This window comes from Heloderma suspectum, chromosome 6 (genome assembly GCF_057233095.1).
Source record: "Heloderma suspectum isolate Gila_16-S chromosome 6, 16-S_ref, whole genome shotgun sequence".
NCBI classification, from domain to species: domain Eukaryota; kingdom Metazoa; phylum Chordata; class Lepidosauria; order Squamata; family Helodermatidae; genus Heloderma; species Heloderma suspectum.
Window position 1 is genome coordinate 62,677,914 of NC_139463.1, and position 15,305 is coordinate 62,693,218.

Consider the following 15,305-nt stretch of genomic DNA (forward strand, 5'->3'; position numbering starts at 1 on the left):
AAAACTGACTTCTTGCCCTTATGGAAAAATGCACAAAGTAGTGTTCCCGACCAGTTGGGCCACCCACAATAACTTGGTTTGCTCCTTAAATTATCATGTTTGGTACATTAAATTTAAAAGCATAGTTTACTCAAATTACACATTTACAAACTGAATTTACCTTTTAAATTTTTAAGTGTAACGATAATTTTCTGAGCAAGCCAGGTTCTACATACTACAACTTTAGGAATATGACGGAATATGAGGAATATGATTTTATATAAATAAAAATTAAGTATTGCTTATTTTCCTATTTTCCCCAAACCTTTTGTTTTTTTCTGGAAAATAAAAACAAAAAACAGGTTTTTTTCCCCCATGCTTCATAATTTTTCCAGAAATGTTGCATCTCTAGTTAGAATGCAAGTGAAATATTAGATTCCTTAATATTTTTTTCTGTTTAGATGATCTCTGCAATTGAGATTGGGCCGCAGAACAATAATGTAGCACTTGGGGAGGAAGATGCAACCCAGCAGACCAGCCCCAGAAGCCAAGATGGAGAAGACCTCCACGGCCACCATGAACTTCCCCTTGGTGCTCAGGGAGGTGGGCACAAAAGAGACCCAAACACTGCAAAACACCAGCATGCTGAAGGTGATAAACTTGGCTTCATTGAAGCTGTCGGGCAATTTCCTCGCTAGGAAAGCCGCCGTGAAGCTGACAAGAGCCAGAAAACCCATGTAACACAGGACAGTGTAAAACATGGAGACCGAGCCTTCATTACATTCCACGATGATCTCTCCGGCCAGGGAATGGAAGTCCAAGTTTGGGAATGGGGGAGAGGTCAGTAGCCAGGCAGCACAGATCACAGCTTGGATGAGGGGACAGACCAGCACAATGCCATTTGTCAGTTGTCTCCCCAAGAGTTTTCTGGCCATGTTTCCTGGCTTGGTAGCCATGAAGGCCAGAACCACCATGACAGTTTTTGCCAAAATAGAAGAAACAGCAAAAGAGAAGGTGATGCCAAAAGCAATTTGACGGAGAAGACAGGTGACCTTCCTGGGTTGACCAACGAAGAGGAAGGAGCAGAGGAAGCAGAGCAGGAGGGAGAGGAGGAGCACATAGGTGAGGTCTCGGTTGTTGGCTTTGACGATTGGCGTCTCACGGTGTTTAATGAAGGTTGCCAGGACAAGAGATGTGATCAGAGAGAAGAAAAGGGTGAGAGAAGTTAAAACGGACCCCAGAGTCTCTTGATAGGAAAGGAAGTGAATCTTCTTGGGGATACACTGGTCTTGGTTCCTGTTTGGGTGTTGATCTTCTGGGCATGGGGAACAGTGATCTGCATCTAGAATGAGCAACAACTATTGAAGCATCTCAAACATGACATAGATGTTCATTTTGTGTTGGCCAACACACAAATAAGGTGCTGCAAATATCTCTAGTGTATCATAAAACTCCTATTTTCTCTATAAACAGCAGCAATATTTCATAAGACCAGAATTTTAACAAGGAACAAAAGGCTTCTTTTTCATTTCTTTTTTCACATGATAGCCCCCTGTGCAGGACTCATGTTCAATGTTCTGCACAGTAAAAAAGATCAAAATTAAGTAACTAAAGATGAAAAACGTGTAACTGCAGCAACCGAACCGACCCGTAACATGTTGTGCCTTCTGAATGGCCAAATAAACACACAACTGCCACTGTCTTCAGCTCATGGCCAGCGGTGTAGTGGTGGCAGGTCGCACCAGGGCTTTGCTCCTGCACTATTATTGAAGCCGCCCCCCCGCTGGGTCACAGTCTGCTAGGGGAGGGGGAGGTGGCAGAGGAAGGGAGTGCGGGCGGCTGGCGGCTGGCTCTTCTGGTTCTTTACACAGAATCATGAGCAAAAAAGTCAGGTTTCTGCCCCAAGGAGCTTACACTCTACATTTAAACTTAATTTGTAACCTAAAGTTACATCGCTGTTTGATTTTTTGATTATACAAGTTTTTGATTAATTTTTGATTATACAAGTTTTTGATTAATTTTTGATTATACAAGTTATTATTATCATCATCATCATCATTATCATTATGTTCTCCTTTTTCCTCACACCATTTAGATATAATTAGGGATGGGGGAGAAATCCGCCACGGACCCCAATGAGACCCCATTGGGGCCCATGGCAGAATGGAGCACTCACCTCCACCTCCGCGCGGAATCCTTCTGGGTCGGATCCATTGCTGCCTTGATCCTGCGGAGCCAGCCGCGTCCCTGGCGAATGTCAATACGGCCAGCAGCCATTGCCATGCTGTATCGCTGTAAGTCAGGATCCGGACGCAAATGGTGTGGTGAGTGCCATTTGCAGCCATAAAGCTGGTAGATTAGCCTAAATGCAGCCATAAATTAGCCTAAATGCAGCCATAAATGCAGCCGTAAATGCCTGCCGGCCGTATCAACATTCACCTTCAGCGCGGAGCTGGCGGCCAGCTACACAGGATCAAGACGGACTGGAGCTGGCCTGGACAGATTCTGGGGGGGAGGACCAGATCACCCCCCCTCTGCAGACCCCCCCCCCCGAACAGGGTAAGTGATCCACCCATCCCTAGATATAATGAGCCTTTAGGAAGTAAGGGTGTGGAGATGTGAATGGCCTAGACCCTTGTCCTCCTCTTGAAAATATGCTCCCATTGTTTTGTACCTTTTATTTAAAAACACACATAAAGCTGATTTACATGCCTTGTGGCGAAGGGGCTTGCGTAACTCAGTGAAGCTATAAGCTATGCCATGCAGGGCCACCCAAGACGGACAGGCCATGGTGGAGAGTTCTGACAAAATGTGGTCCACTGGAGAAGGAAATGGCAACCCACTCCAGTATTCTTGCCAAGAAAACCCCATGGAACGTATCACAAGACTACAAGATATGACGCTGGAAGATGAGCCCCTCAGGTCAGAAGGTATCCAATATACCACTGGGAAAGAGCAGAGGGAATTTCCAAGTAGTGCCAGAAAGAGTGAAGTGGCTAGGCCAAAGCCGAAAGGACACTCAGCTGTAGATGCGTCTGGTGGTGAAAAGAAAGTCCGATGCTGTAAAGAACAATATTGTTTAGGAACCTGGAATGTAAGATCAATGAATCAAGGTAAGCTGGAGGTGGTCAAACATGAGATGGCAAGATTGAACATCGACATCTTGGGAATCAGTGAACTAAAATGGACAGGCATGGGCGAATTTAATTCAGGTGACCATCATATCTACTACTGTGGGCAAGAATCCCTTAGAAGAAATGGAGTAGCACTCATAGTCAATAAAAGCGTGGGAAAAGCAGTACTGGGGTACAATCTCAAAAACGATAGAATGATCTCAGTACGAATCCAAGGCAAACCATTCAACATCACAGTAATTCAAGTCTATGCCCCAACCACTGAGGCCGAAGAAGCTGAGGTTGATCGGTTCTATGAAGACCTACAACACCTTCTAGAACTAACACCAAAAAAAGATGTCCTCTTCATCATAGGGGATTGGAATGCTAAAGTAGGAAGTCAAGAAATCACCGGGATAACAGGCAAGCATGGCCTTGGTGTACAAAATGAAGCAGGACAAAGGCTAATAGAGTTTTGCCAAGACAACACGCTGATCATAGCAAACACTCTTTTCCAACAGCACAAGAGGCAACTCTACACATGGACATCACCAGATGGTCAATATCGAAATCAGAATGATTATGTACTTTGCAGCCAAAGATGGAGAAGCTCCATACAGTCAGTAAAAACAAGACCTGGAGCTGACTGTGGCTCAGATCATGAGCTGCTTCTTGCAAAATTTCGGCTTAAATTGAAGAACGTAGGGAAAACCACTAAACCATTCAGGTATGACCTCAATCATATCCCTGATGAATATACAGTGGAGGTGAGGAATAGATTTCAGGGATTAGACCTGATAGACGGAGTGCCTGAGGAGCTATGGATGGAGGTCCGTAACATTGTTCAGGAGGCAGCAACGAAATCCATCCCAAAGAAAAATAAATTCAAGAAAGCAAAGTGGCTGTCTGATGAGGCTTTACAAGTAGCTGAGGAAAGAAGGGAAGTGAAAAGCAAGGGAGAAAGGGTAAGATATACCCAACTGAATGCAGAGTTCCAGAGAATAGCAAGGAGAGACAAGAAGGCCTTCTTAAATGAACAATGCAAAGAAATCGAGGAAAACAACAGAATGGGGAAGACTAGAGATCTTTTCAAGAAAATCAGAGATGTCAAGGGAACATTTTGTGCAAAGACGGGCATGATAAAGGACAAAGAAGGCAGGGACCTAACAGAAGCAGATGAAATTAAGAAGAGGTGGAAAGAATACACAGAAGAACTATACAGGAAAGATCTGAGTGTCCCTGATAGCCATGATAGTGCGGTCACTGAACTTGAGCCGGACATCCTCGAGAGTGAAGTCAAGTGGGCCTTAGGAAGCATTAGTAACAACAAAGCTAGTGGAGATGACAGTATTCCAGCTGAGCTATTGAAAATCCTCAAAGATGATGCTGTTAAAGTGCTGCACTCAATATGCCAACAAATCTGGAACACTCAACAGTGGCCACAAGACTGGAAAAGGTCAGTTTACATTCCAATTCCAAAGAAGGGCAACGCCAAAGAGTGTTCAAACTACCGCACAGTTGCGCTCATTTCACATGCCAGCAAGGTGATGCTCAAAATCCTACAAGCTAGGCTTCAGCAGTATGTGAACTGAGAACTACCGGAAGTAGAAGCAGGGTTTCGAAGAGGCAGAGGAACTAGAGATCAAATCGCCAACATTCGCTGGATAATGGAGAAAGCAAGAGAATTCCAGAAAAATGACTATTTCTGCTTCATTGACTACGCTAAAGCCTTTGATCGTGTGGATCATAACAAACTGTGGCAAATTCTTAAAGAGATGGGAGTACCAGACCACCTTACCTGTCTCCTGAGAAAGCAGTACGAGGGTCAATAAGCAACAGTAAGAACCAGACATGGAACAACCGAGTGGTTCAAAATTGGGAAAGGAGTATGACAAGGCTGCGTATTGTCGCCCTGTTTATTTAACTTATATGCAGAGTATATCATGAGAAATGCCAGGTTGGATGAATCACAGGTCGGAATTAAGATTGCCGGGAGAATTATCAACAACCTCAGATATGCAGACAATACCACCCTAATGGCAGAAAGCGAAGAGGATCGAAAGAGCCTCTTGTTGAGGGTGGAAGAGGAGAGTCCAAAAGCTGGTTTGAAACTCAACATTAAAAAAAACTAAGATCATGACATCTGGCCCCATCACTTCCTGGCATATAGAAGGGGAAGACATGGAAGTAGTGACAGATTTTATTTTCTTGGGCTCCAAGATCACCGCAGACAGTGACTGTACCATGAAAATAAAAGATGCTTGCTCCTTGGCAAACCTAGACAGCATAGTAAGAAGCAGAGACATCACCTTGCCAACAAAGGTCCGTCTAATCAAAGCTATGGTTTTCCCAGTAGTAACATATGGCTGTGAGAGCTGGACTATAAGGAAGGCTGAGTGCTGAAGAATTGATGTTTTTGAACTGTGGTGCTGGAGAAGACTCTTACGAGTCCCCTGGACTGCAAGGAGGTCAAATCAGTCCATCCTAAAGGAAATAAGCCCTGGCTGCTCATTGGAAGGACAGATAATGAAGCTGAAGCTCCAATATTTTGGCCACCTAATGCGAAGAGAAAACTCCCTGGAAAAGACCCTGATGCTGGGAAAGACTGAAGGCAAAAGGAGAAGGGGACGGCAGAGGATGAGATGGCTAGATAGCATCACCGATGCAATGAATATGGACTTGAGCATGCTCCGGGAGAGAGTGGAGGACAGGAAGGCCTGGCGTGCTATGGTCCATGGGGTCACGAAGAGTCGGACATGACTTAATGACTGAACAACAAACTGAGGTTTTGGGGGGGCTATTAATGCATCATCCTTACAACTCCCGATGCTTACTCTTGTTCTTGGCAGTTCTCCAAACTATACCCCAGTACCAGCAGCCAGAGCCAGCTAGAGCACCATCCTATCCCACTCCCACAATCCCAGGGCAGGGAAGGAGCACAGGGCCACAGCAATACAACAGCTCCCTCAGTAAGTGTGTTTAGGATTGGTGGCTTTTTGTGCTTTATTGGGTGGGGGGGCTGGAGAAATGTTATGAGAAAGTTTCTTTCACATCTTGATGAACACGAAAAAGATGGAGGCAGATGGGTGGCGCAAATGAGAAGCAAGATGATGTCTTGTTCAGCTCCTGAATTGTTAATATTCATTGTAAGGGTTGGTTTGTGCCAGTTTTTAGGATTTATCACACAGACATCCAATGGAAATGCCCCTGCCTTACTCTCAGCTGCGCTGTTTTTGGATCCCGGGTGACAGCTGTATATCTTACAAGGTTGTACAATCTTAGAAGGGGGCGTGGCTGTGGCTGTCACGAAGGGACCCGGCACTTCCGGATTTGCCACTACACCACCACTCATGGGCTGTCCTCTGAGAAGATGTGTTGGTACGGATGTTGAAGAACGTGTTACAAAACCCACAATGGATAGAAGGGCAATCTGTCGAGCATGCCGCATTGCTACCAGGATGACCGACCACCTGCCCTGATCAGCATTCTGCCCAAAGAGCTTCAGGTCTGATGCAAACACAACAACATCACTGTCCAAGAATGGAGACATAGTCCTTAAAACATCCCACATAGAAAAGCTGAGCCAATGAGGATACGGATGAAACCCCAACCGATTCTGTACGTGCAGATTTCTTCAATACATTGTGAATACTTCGCAAAACAGTACACCACAGAGGCATGCAATCCATTATGGTTTTTATAGAGAAAATGTTCCTAGGGGAAATGGTGGACTCTTCTCCTTGTCTATGATGTTCCCTTTGTCCCTGCTCCACTCTGACCCCAGTATGTTCTGCACTTTGAGAACATACTGGCTCTCAAAGTTTGAAGTACCTGTCCGGGTAGAAATTGTCCCTTCCGAACAACGATCACATCTGTAGCAGCAAACCTGCTTACCTTCTGGAACTTTTCTCCAGTGCCCTGGAGAGCACCTCTCCACACACCTCGCAATGGGCATCTTCTAAAAGGAAAAGACAAACAGTTGAAGATATTTTATTTAGTTAGTTATTACATTTTTATACTGCCCAATAGCTGAGGCACTCTAGGCAGTTCACAGCAGTCATAGGTAACAGATTCACTCAGCAGACTTCCCCATGATATGATGGATAGGATCGGCAATTTTGGAGGGCCAAATATCTTCTGGATGTCTGCAGGTTACTTAGAACCACCACAAAAGGAGTTCATAAGGGAGACAGAAATTGGAATGCTGGAAGCGGCTTAATGCTGACGACATCAAGAGGATGAGCTCCCCCACCAGCCAAAAATCCCCTCCATGACATCACAGAGTCCTCCCCACCAACCGCCCCCACTCCATGCCGAATGAGGCATGGAGCTCCTGGTTGGGTGCCTCCTTCACAATTGGGGCAGAGGCTGATACAAAATACGTTCTTAGACAAAACCAGGAACCTTGGCAGCTGCCTTCAACAGAGTCTGATCCTTGGTCCACCTCACTCAGTATTGCCTGAACTGACTTGGCTGCTCCTCTCCAAGGTATCAGACAAGGGCCTTTTTTCCAACCCTACCTGGAGATGCCTGGGACTGAATCTGGGAGTCCCAAGCATCTTGCGTGCCAAGATGGTTCTTTACCACCAGCCAACAATCCCTCCCTGGCCTTTGGTCTCTTCTAGAAAGACAGCTTCTGTTCTCAAGGACAGAACTGCAAGATTCTTTCCTTGTCCCATGACCCCAGAACTTTCACTTCAGTCCCACCTCTTTAGCCCACACAATTGCATCAGAACGAATAGTAAAGTCTTGGCCTGGGGGAGCCCCTGAATCCACTCCTCCAACGTTCACAGGATAAACAGATCCATTTGGGAAGAAGACCCAGTTCAGGATATCATATCTCTTGCCATTTTCACTGAAAGAGACTTCATCTCCAGCGCTGTTGTTAAAGCGGATGCTCCTCAAAGAGGCGAGAATCTGAAACAGAAAAGAGACTTAGAAAACATGGTTAATGTGACTGAGTTACCAACATACTGTGGCAGCCAACAAGTTAGGAGACTGCTGCTGTTGTTGTTGCTGCTGCTGCTGCTGCTGCTGTTGTTGTCCTTTATTAAATAGTTTAGTTTAATGCTTGAGGTGCATTTTCTATGGGCACTATCAGCTCAAATATGTTTGCCCAGTGTTTTGGGCTCTTTGGCAGTTGTCTGCTTGCTACAACCCACCTCCATATCTTGGAGTGGGAGTTGGAGGGGGTTTGCTCATAGCAGCAAGGAGAACAACACCTGGGGGGCTTCAGCTGGCTGTCAAGAACCAACATGGGGCGGGGGGAGCTGCCTGCTGTTTGTTTCTGAGGATTGGATGGGGACCAATCCTGCTTTGTAGACTGGAACTATGTGTTCAGGGTGAAGACTTGCCTGATTCCCCACCTCAATATTCACAGTTGGAAATGCAAAATTATTACAAAAGCACGATAGGTCTCCTTTCCTCCTTACTCAGTTCTTAATACCCTTTAATGGGAATGATGGTCATGAAAGAATATCTATGGGGAATGCCTTCCTTTGGAGCTTTAGAATGGCCTAACAGCCCTTCTCCCAGGCTCACACTTTGCTTCCAGTATCTGAGAAATCAAAAAGGAACCTTTTGTAAGATTACCAAAGCTGAAGGAGGATGTTACCTGCCAGGGCTGAATATTCAGAAGCCCCGTGCCTTCCCCTGTCATTGCACATCTGGCTCCAGATGAGGACACGGCACGTAGCGCACGTGCCACGGAATGAACACCATTGTAGACGCTGTAGCTGCGACTGGACATGCTCATATCGAATAAAGAGTTTGGCATTTCTTCTAGTGTCTCCTCTCCAGTGCAGCTAGTGTCTCCCCATGGAGAGATTTGGCCGGAATTCAGAAACTTACAGTCAAACGCTCTTTCCCACCAGTCATGGAGAAAGACGTCTCCTTGTGGTCGGAGTGGATCTAAAGCTAAGAGAAAATCCTTGAATTTTGGCACATCCCTTCTGTGAACTCGGAAGTGCAAAGCACCATGGATGGCTCTTAGATATCGCCAGCCCCAGAGGGATCGTGTCACATCAGTTTCCCAATGGGATGTCATGATCCAAACCTTCCTAAAAGGGGCCTTGGTCTTTTCTTCATGATTACGCAACCACGTTGCTAACTGTACTATAACAGTCATGTCCCCAAGGACAACCATCACTTGGGGCTCAAACCAAGAGCTAGGAATAGATCCAGTTTTCACTCGAAGCAGATGGACTGGGTCTGTTGACTTGAACATTTCTGTGATCACCACACAGACGTCCTTCTGCTTGAGCATCGGTGTCAGTGTCTGGATGAAATTCTCACCATGGTCATCACTGTGAACAACCAGCCCAATCCAGTTCCAGTGGAAATGGAGGAACAGCCTGACTAAGCCCACACACTGAGGAACTTCACTGGGATTGATCCGGTAGAAAAAAGGAAATGCCCTTTTCTCTCCCTGAACAAGGTTCAACAAGCTATAGCCAAGCTGAAGAAAGAGATGTTCTGTTAGACGGATGCAGCAGAATTTTGTGGCATTTTAAAGACTGAGACATTTTTATGGCATTCGCTTCCATGGACTACAGGAAAACATTTCTTGCATCAGACCACTTCTGATGCATGGAATGTTTTCTTGAAGGAAGATGGATATCTAAATATCAATCCTTAAGCATGTGGCTGAAAAGCAGGCTATTTAATATGAATTTAAGAACATAAGAAGAGCCATGCAGGATCAGACCAAAGGTCCCTCTAGTCCAGCATTCTGTTCACACAGTGGCCAACCAGCTGCCCCCATGTGAAACCCAGAAGGAGGACATGAGTGTACGAACACTCTTCCAGTCATGTTCCCCAACAGTTGGTGTCCATAGGCATACTGCCTCTTATACTGCTAGATGAAGCATCAGGTTTAGTTAGGGGTGTCAGAGAATTTCTCGCTGAAACTTCAGGGGGCCGAGTGCCAATGTATTTGGCCCCCCGAAGTAGTTTCGGGGAAAAATTCTCCGCACCCCCCTGCCCCCCGCACCCCCCCCCCGGATGGGACTTACCTTTCCCGAATGTTGCTCCTGGTGGTGGGTCGCAGCGGTGGTTCGGCAGGGCTTCGACAGGGGCGGGGGTGGCCGCCGGTCTTTCGACCGGCTGCCGCCGCCATTCCAAGAAAAGTTTAAAAAAAATAAACGCCCCCATGATAGGCTACGTGACGATTAATGTAGCCTATCACAGCTAGATTTGCAAAGTCAGCTGTGATAGGCTACGTAAATCGTCACGTAGCCTATCAAGGGTGACTTAAAAAAAAAAAAAGCGCGTACGGCTAATGGTGGCCCCCATAGGGAGCCACCATTCCCGTTCCTTATTTGGTCGCTGTAGTCTACGTAAAGATTACGTAGACTACGGCGAAAATAAGGGCAACGCTGTTTGCGTTGCCGTTATTTTCACCATAGTCTACGTAAATCTTTACGTAGACTACAGCGACCAAATAAGGAACGCGAATGGCGGCTCCCTATGGGGGCTGCCATTTGCGTACGTGCTTTTTTTTTTTTTTAAGTCACCCGTGATAGGCTACGTGACGATTAACATAGCCTATCATGGCTGACTTTGCAGATCTAGCCGTGATAGGCTACGTAAATCATCACGTAGCCTATCACGGGGGCATTTTTTTTTAACTTTTTATTTCGTGGCCGGGCAAGGCAAGGCACCTCCCCCCCGGCCTGAATTTCGGCCGGGCGAGGCAAGGCGAGGCGCCTCCCCCCCCCAGCCTGAATTTCGGGGGGAGAAGCGAAGTGCCTCCCCCCCACCGCGAAGCAAGCTGCGAGACGAGGTAAGTGACTTTCGAGCACTCCTAGGTTTAGTAGCCTTTGATCGCGCAACACATCAAAGACTGACAAATGTCTTATTATTGTTGTGGGTCGGTGGGTCCCCACTTCCTTGAAGCATAGCTAGATTAGTTGATTGTAGGGAGAACAACAAGGAATCTTATAGACTCCTTGTTATTTCTTCCATTCAGAAACCTTTTCTCATATAACAGATCTATTGCTGGCTGGGATTAGTCATGCAATAGCTGTTGGGAATATTGCAGCCTCATCTGCAAGTTAGTTAGCAAGTTAATGCATGGGAGTGTTGAGCATAGCTAGCCTTCAGATTAAGGATGTGCGAACCCAACCCCATCCGGGTCCTCCAGGTGCCCACGCAGCCCCTGCCCCCACTCACTGGTCCCGGGACCGCACTCGATGCCCTCCCACACTCGGCAAGCAGCCCGCACTCACTCCGGTGGCCTCATCAAGCTCCGTGGTCACCATTTAAAAAAATAATAATAATAATATGGAGATAGCAAAATGTGCATATTCATGCATGCACAAAAATGTGCCTTTTTCAAACGCACATTTTTGCGAATGCACGAAAATGTGCATTTTTCAAAAATGCACATTTCTGCACATATGCAAATATGTGCATTTTTGCCATCACCATTTTATTTCTCAAAAATGGTGACCGCAAAGCTCAACAAGGCTGCCGCGGTGAGTGCAAGCCATTCACCAAGCGTGGGCAGGGGGCAAGCAGGGGCATGGCCTTGGGAAGCAGGGCTTGGGGTGCAGGCAGGGGCAATTCCGCCAGATTCCCAGACAGAATCTGGCACCTGAGCCATCCCTACTGAGGATCTCTATAGCCTACAGTGGGGTTTCTTGCTCCTCCCATTCCTATCTCCCTTCTCTCTGTGGCCTTCACCATTGCTGAGAGTGTGAGTTCTTGCTCTCTCCCACTCTTTCCACTGTGACAGAACACACAGAAATGGACTGAACAGGAGGTACCCAGTTGGAGCCATGGTGTCCTGCAGTGACTGTGGAGCTCCACAGATTGTTTATCTCAAGCAGTTGTGAAAAGGTTGAGAAGCCTTTTTATCTTCCCCTGGAATTAAAAGGGGAAGCTTACAGTGCCATCCGGATGAAATCTTGGAAGAACGGCTGCTTCTGCGGAGAAACAGAGGGGCTGGAATCTAAGATTAGACACTTAGATTGTCATCTACTGACAGTGTCATCTACTGAACACTGTTTGAAACTCCTAAGCAATTAGGAGACATAAGGACAAACGGCTCCAAAGAGTATTTCTGAATTTAAACTACCAGCAATATCTGAGGACTTCTAATTAAATCTGCGTAGGTGTTTGTCTTTTTTGTTTCTGCAATTATACTCACTTGTTGTGCTTTTGAAAGTGGAGGATGGCAGTACCAAAGGGGAAAAAAAGAAAGCCTTGAGAATGCCACCTACCCCCCCTGCATTGCTCCCTTGGCAAAGGTTTCTAGGGCTTTCTCTAGGCCCTTCTCTCTGTGACCTTCACCATTGCTGAGAGTGTATGTTCTTGCTCTCTCCCACTCCTTCCACTGTTACAGAACACACAGAAATGGGCTGAAAAACTCTGTTTGAAACTATACTTTACACCTGCATTTTAATGCAGGAATATTGTGAGTAAACCATTTTACCTTTCCTTCACTGAAGAAGGGTGTTGTCTCCTGTTTTTAGCATTGCATGCATGTGGGACTGGTAAATGCTCATTCTGTTCTGCCTTTTGTTTTTCTCTGCTAACTGCCTTTTTAACAGGAGGCAGCAATACCATCCTATCAATAGCCTCCTGAGATTCCTGGCTACCACCACAGTTATCACATGGCAGTTTAGCCAAGGTCAGAAGTAGGGATGTTAGAGAATTCCACCACGGATCCCAGGGAGGCCGAATTCCAGTGAATTCGGCCCCCCAGAATCCGTGGCGGAACGGAGCAACCCGCCCCAGCACCCCACAAAAGCCCCACGAAACAGAGCCTACCTGACGGCGGCTCCAGTGGCGGCAGCTCTGGCGGCGGCGGTGGCTCTAGTGGCAGCGGCGGCAGCAGCTCCAGCAGCTTTAGCCGCTGCTGTGCTGCAGCCGAAATTGGCGGCTGCTACGCCAGCTGCCATTTCCGTCCCTGGCAAGCCGTGATATGCTATATAAGTATCTACATAGCCTATCACAGCTCAGGGCAGGGACGCAAATGGCGTAGCTGCCGCCATTTGCATCCATGTCTTTAGCCGTGGTAGGCTACATATATATTTACATAGCCTATCATGGCAAATGACAGGAGCACAAATGGTGTAGCCCTGTCTTTTGCCATGATAGGCTACATAAATATATACATAGCCTATCACAGTAATAGGAAGGAATGCAAATGGCGGCCACTGTAGCTGCCGCCATTTGCGTCCATGTCTTTAGCCATGATAGGCTATGTATATATTTACATAGCCTATCACGGCTAAAGACACGGACGCAAATGGCAGCAGCTACGCCATTTGCATCCCTGTGCAGCCCAGCGACTGGATGTCCGGCTGTGGGCGGCCCTGGCCGGCGGCTCCACGGAGTCGCCGTGGAGCGGTGCTGGCCGGGGAGGATTCCGGGGGGAGGGACAGAGTGCCTCCCCCCCATCACGGATTGCCCGGCACGGAGCCAGGGAAGAGTTTCGTACATCCCTAGGCAGAAGGCTCCCTACGCCTGCTATCCAGAATCAAGGTGACACACTCACTGCAAGGGCAAATCTGCTCAGAGACTGGACTGTCCATCTGAGTGTTCCTGAACTCTGCAGGTCCCCCACATCTGTCCCCAGATTAATTTCCTTGCCTGAGGGATCTTGTAGATGCTAATTAAGGATGCAATCTCCCTTGACGATTTGGAGTCAAGACCCCCAATAACAGAGACTAGTTTATCTTGCCAGTCACATTTATAATTGGGAAACATTTGCCCCCGAGTGGAAAGCATAGCGAGGCTGTTCACATGCATCACACTGACAATGTCCATGTGCTGAAAGATGTAGAAGCCGAGCGTCGTGTTGGGAAGGAGAGTCGGATCCTTGTTGAGCTCAGAGATGGCGAACGCCAAGGCCAGGAAGTGCTGGTAGTTCTTGATTATTGTCCTGCAATGGTGATAGTGACATTGGGAGGTGGGTGAGGATCCAAATGGAACTAATAAGCAGTGGAGAGTTAAAATGTCAACCTGGTTCAACTTCCTTTGAAGAAAGAATACCTTCTAGTCCAGACATCTCCACGAAGGATTCTCAGAGAAATTCAGATTGTTCTATTGACACACAGACACAAAGTCTTGCTAGATCCATTTCATAAGAACATCTGAGGAGCCCTGCTGGATCGGAGATCTAGTCCGGCATAATTATAATTTATTTGTTTATTAACAACTTTGTTGATTTAAGTTCCATGTCTCAGGAGGGAGAATGGAGGAATGTTGGAGGTGTATATTCAGGAAGCCATGTGGGCCATTTAGGTGTGCTGGAGGTCCACTGGGGGCTATCCTCACACCCTCTCTTGCCAACTGAATGCACAGAACAATATCTAGACTTTGGCAGGTGTCACTGACAATGTAGAGGTGGGACTTCTGTGATGGGATTGAGGCAACATGTTATCCTAGGTCTGAGGCCTGCTTCATATCCTGAAGTTCTCCTGAAATCCAGTGAACACCACAGCACCAGAGAGGATGCTTAGGCATGGGAGTGAGACTGGAGCCTTGGCAGGGGCACTAGCCATGCCAAACAAAAGCTTTCAGGAATCTTTGGGTGATGGTGGTGGACCATCCTAATACATCCTCGGCCCCCTGCAAGATGTTGTAACTGTAGACAGACCAGACATTTCATCCAGCAATGCCTTATCTGCCACTACTGTACTGCTATAACCACGTGCCAACTTCTCCCTTCCCCAGTCATCAATCTGGGCTAATGAATTTTGGAACAAGCCTGGACTCCATCTAGGGCTGTTGTCAGAGTCCAAGGAGGGGGTGGAGTCTGGTGGACCCCACCACCACCACCACCTGGACCCTGCTTGCTGGGCCACGGGGGGCTTGCTTGCCCACTTGGTGACCAGCAGGAAGTGCTGTGAGGCCATCTGTTGCCTTACTGAGCTGCCATTGTGTGCAGAAATCACAGCTCGGTTACTCGCATGTTGCATCTACAGATGCCTTAAAGGTGCGATGACTCAACATTACAGGAGTAAAAGGCCCCTGAATGTATTAGATATGCGGATGTAACCAAGACACAACTTCTGTGCACAATTGCAGTTTGGTAAGGTGATGGACAGCCTTGCAGCACTTCTCAGGAGGTTGCTGATACATCGTGTAGCTCCCACATCGTAGCTCGCATGGGCAGGCAATGACAGCACCTCATTGATTGCTGGAAGGGACTGGACAGAGGTGAGTCCATCCATCCCTAAGTCCATCCTGCAATTGGGAGTT

General features: G+C 47.1%; 1 protein-coding gene across 1 annotated transcript; it reads right to left on the reverse strand.

Moving 5' to 3' along the window:
• Positions 1-419: 419 nt before the first annotated feature.
• Positions 420-15,201, reverse strand: LOC146340998 (vomeronasal type-2 receptor 26-like). The gene is made up of 7 exons (XM_084807311.1): positions 15,184-15,201; positions 13,692-13,871; positions 12,317-12,429; positions 8,707-9,538; positions 7,800-8,009; positions 6,924-7,050; positions 420-1,321 (listed from the first exon to the last, which is right to left on the reverse strand). The coding sequence occupies exons 1-7, from the start codon at positions 15,199-15,201 to the stop codon at positions 420-422; spliced, it is 2,382 nt and encodes a 793-aa protein (XP_084663437.1).
• Between the last annotated feature and the right edge of the window lie 104 nt (positions 15,202-15,305).